General features: G+C 37.2%; 1 protein-coding gene across 1 annotated transcript in view; it reads left to right on the top strand.

Annotated features, from left to right (window-relative positions):
- Nucleotides 1-2,500, top strand: part of LOC122264943 (uncharacterized) — a 22,468-nt gene that overhangs the window by 19,067 nt on the left and 901 nt on the right. Inside the window, exons 3-4 of the mRNA XM_043034059.2 lie at nt 1,200-1,262; nt 1,750-2,500. The exon at nt 1,750-2,500 is cut by the window's right edge and continues 901 nt beyond it. Of these exons, the coding sequence (XP_042889993.1) occupies nt 1,200-1,262; nt 1,750-2,133 (447 nt within the window). The 3' untranslated portion in view covers nt 2,134-2,500. The remainder of the gene's footprint in view (nt 1-1,199; nt 1,263-1,749) is intronic.

Raw genomic sequence — 2,500 nt, 5'->3', positions numbered from 1 at the left:
GAAATGATAATAATGATGGAAGGAGAACAGGGTCAAATTTTACTTATAGGTTAGGTACTAGTGGTTGGGAGCAGAAAAATATATGGTTGCATAATCTGACACTTGACAGGAGATAGGAGAGAGGAAAAAACAGAATGTTAGTCATTACTTTAGAATTACATCACAAAAGATAAATTTTAAGGATTTATGGAAAAATTATATTTCTAATCTGAGTTGCATAATGCACCAAAGTTTTTTTTTTATGCATGACCATTCTTTAGACTTACCACATATTTTGTTATTGATTCTTTGATAGTTTCTACACATTGGGCCTGGAAATGAGTTTATGATTGTATTGGTGTGTCTTATTCATTGCTTCATATGTATTCTTTTAAAGAGTTTTATGCTGAGACCCCTTTTCTTTTACTTTTAATTTGTATCTTCTGGAAAATGAATATTTTTGTATGGTATTGCAATTTAGTACCAATCCAGAGGATAGAAGTTGCTGCTTTTGAAGTATGGACTCCTATACAGTATAGTGTAATGACATACTTGGAAGAAAATGAGTAACAAAAGAGAAATACAAAATTTGAATCTCTTTTGAAGGGTAGGAATTTGATAGAGTTGAGTTGCCAAACTGCAATTTACCTTTGGTAATACATAGCACTTTTTTGTCATTCTGGAATCATGTTACAAGTTTTGTTTATCTATTGGGCTTGCCCCCCCCCCCTAGTATTTCTTGTCTTCTCTTTTAGTTTCCCTTTTCTTTTCTCTGAATTCTCTCTTTTCTCTTTCCTACCTCCTCCAGTCAGCTAATTTTATTTGGCTTAATGAGTCTCACATCTCTAGTTTTATCTCTATCTTTATTTATTTATCTCTCTCTGTCTTTCTTTCTTTACTTATTTATTTATCTTTCTCTCTCTCTTTCTTTCTTTCTATTTTTCACTCTCTGACTCTCTATATCCCATTCTTTCTCCCCCTTCTTCTCTCTTTTCCCCTCACTTCCTCTCTCCTTCCCACCCTCTATCTCTCTCTCCTTCTCTCTCTCTCTCTCTCTCATTCTCCCTTTCCCTCTAATTCCCTCCTCTTCCTTCTTTCCTTTCTTCCTATTTTCCCACCATCCACACATTCCCTTGTTGCTTATGATGCAGTAGTTTTAAAGTAATTTATTGAGTGTATCCTTTCTCTTTTCTAAATTTTCTTCTTTTTCTATCTTACAGGAGGCAGGAGACGCTCTCTATGGCTTCACGGGGAACTTTGCTGGAGCATCGGCATCTACACAGGTAATTTTGGAAGGAGAGTAGTGTCACTTTATCATTTCTTTTGTTTCACCACTTGTTTCTTTTCATTTTTGTTCTTCTACTTCTTCCTCCACATTTTTTTTTTTTTTATTATTATTATTGTATATTCTTCATTCTCTTAATATTTCCCCACTTCATCATTTTCCTCTCTTTCTTCTTCTGCTTCTCCTTCATCTTTCTTATCTACTTTTTATGTATAATTTAGTGTTGTAGATTTAATTACATCACAGTACACTTTGCACTGATTTGTTTCACTTCATAAAACTTTATAAAGCCAAATTTTAATCAGATGTTTATTTTTGTTTTGTTTCTTTTTTGCAGTAGAATGATTTTGAATAATAATGTTTGTTTATGCCATTGCTTTATTTATTCAGGAATGAATTAGGTTTCACATAGAAGATACTAATGATTTCCACCTGCCAGAGACGGTCGAAAAGTGCCCCAATTTTACTTCATGCACGTCTTGCAGGGCCAGGCCACCACCAACCCCACGGCCCTGAAGGAGGCGATGGAGTGTCACTATGATGACTGCAAGTGCATCAAGCAAGAGAATTCAGACCAGTCAGCGCAGGTAAAGCCGTGCTCAGGAAAGCACTGCAACTGTACCTGCAAGACCCACAAGATCGTGATTACACACAAGAAGGAACATGTGGGCAGAATCCACAAGTGTCCACACTGTGAGTTCACAAGTAAGCGGTCAGACAATGTGCGACGCCATATGCTTCGGCACACGGGTGAGAGACCCCACAAGTGCCCCCATTGCGACTTCAGTGCCAAGCGGCCGCACTCCCTGAAAAAACACATAGAAAATATTCACAACAAGGACCTGCGCACAGATGGCATAGTTAGATAAAAGGGTAATGCCAAGTGTGTTTCTAGCATAGTTAAGAGGGAAGAATCTTTATGTATATCTCTTATTAAGAGAAATACTAGAGCGCTTTATTTATGGGGCTTCTGAAAGTACAAACGTCTTATCTTCACAAAGCAACGAGAGCCGCTGAATAAAGGGTCTAGTGTTTTTCATTTCCCATTAGGGGAAAAATCCTTTTTCAGAACACCAATGTTTGCTTTTGGGTTTAATGTATGCAGCCTTACACATGCAGGACAGTAGAACCTCCAAAGCTAGTGAACATGTTTGAGAAGGCAGCTACATCTGTAAGGCCATAGGCCAGATACTATGTTTTTAGACTCAATAGTCTCATTGACCATCAGGTAGATGT

The sequence above is a fragment of the Penaeus japonicus genome, unplaced genomic scaffold (genome assembly GCF_977035675.1).
Source record: "Penaeus japonicus unplaced genomic scaffold, GWHDUDI00000001_assembly GWHDUDI00000009, whole genome shotgun sequence".
Lineage (NCBI taxonomy): Eukaryota > Metazoa > Arthropoda > Malacostraca > Decapoda > Penaeidae > Penaeus > Penaeus japonicus.
Note: the sequence above shows the minus strand (reverse complement) of the source record. Positions and strands in the feature narration are given on the sequence as shown.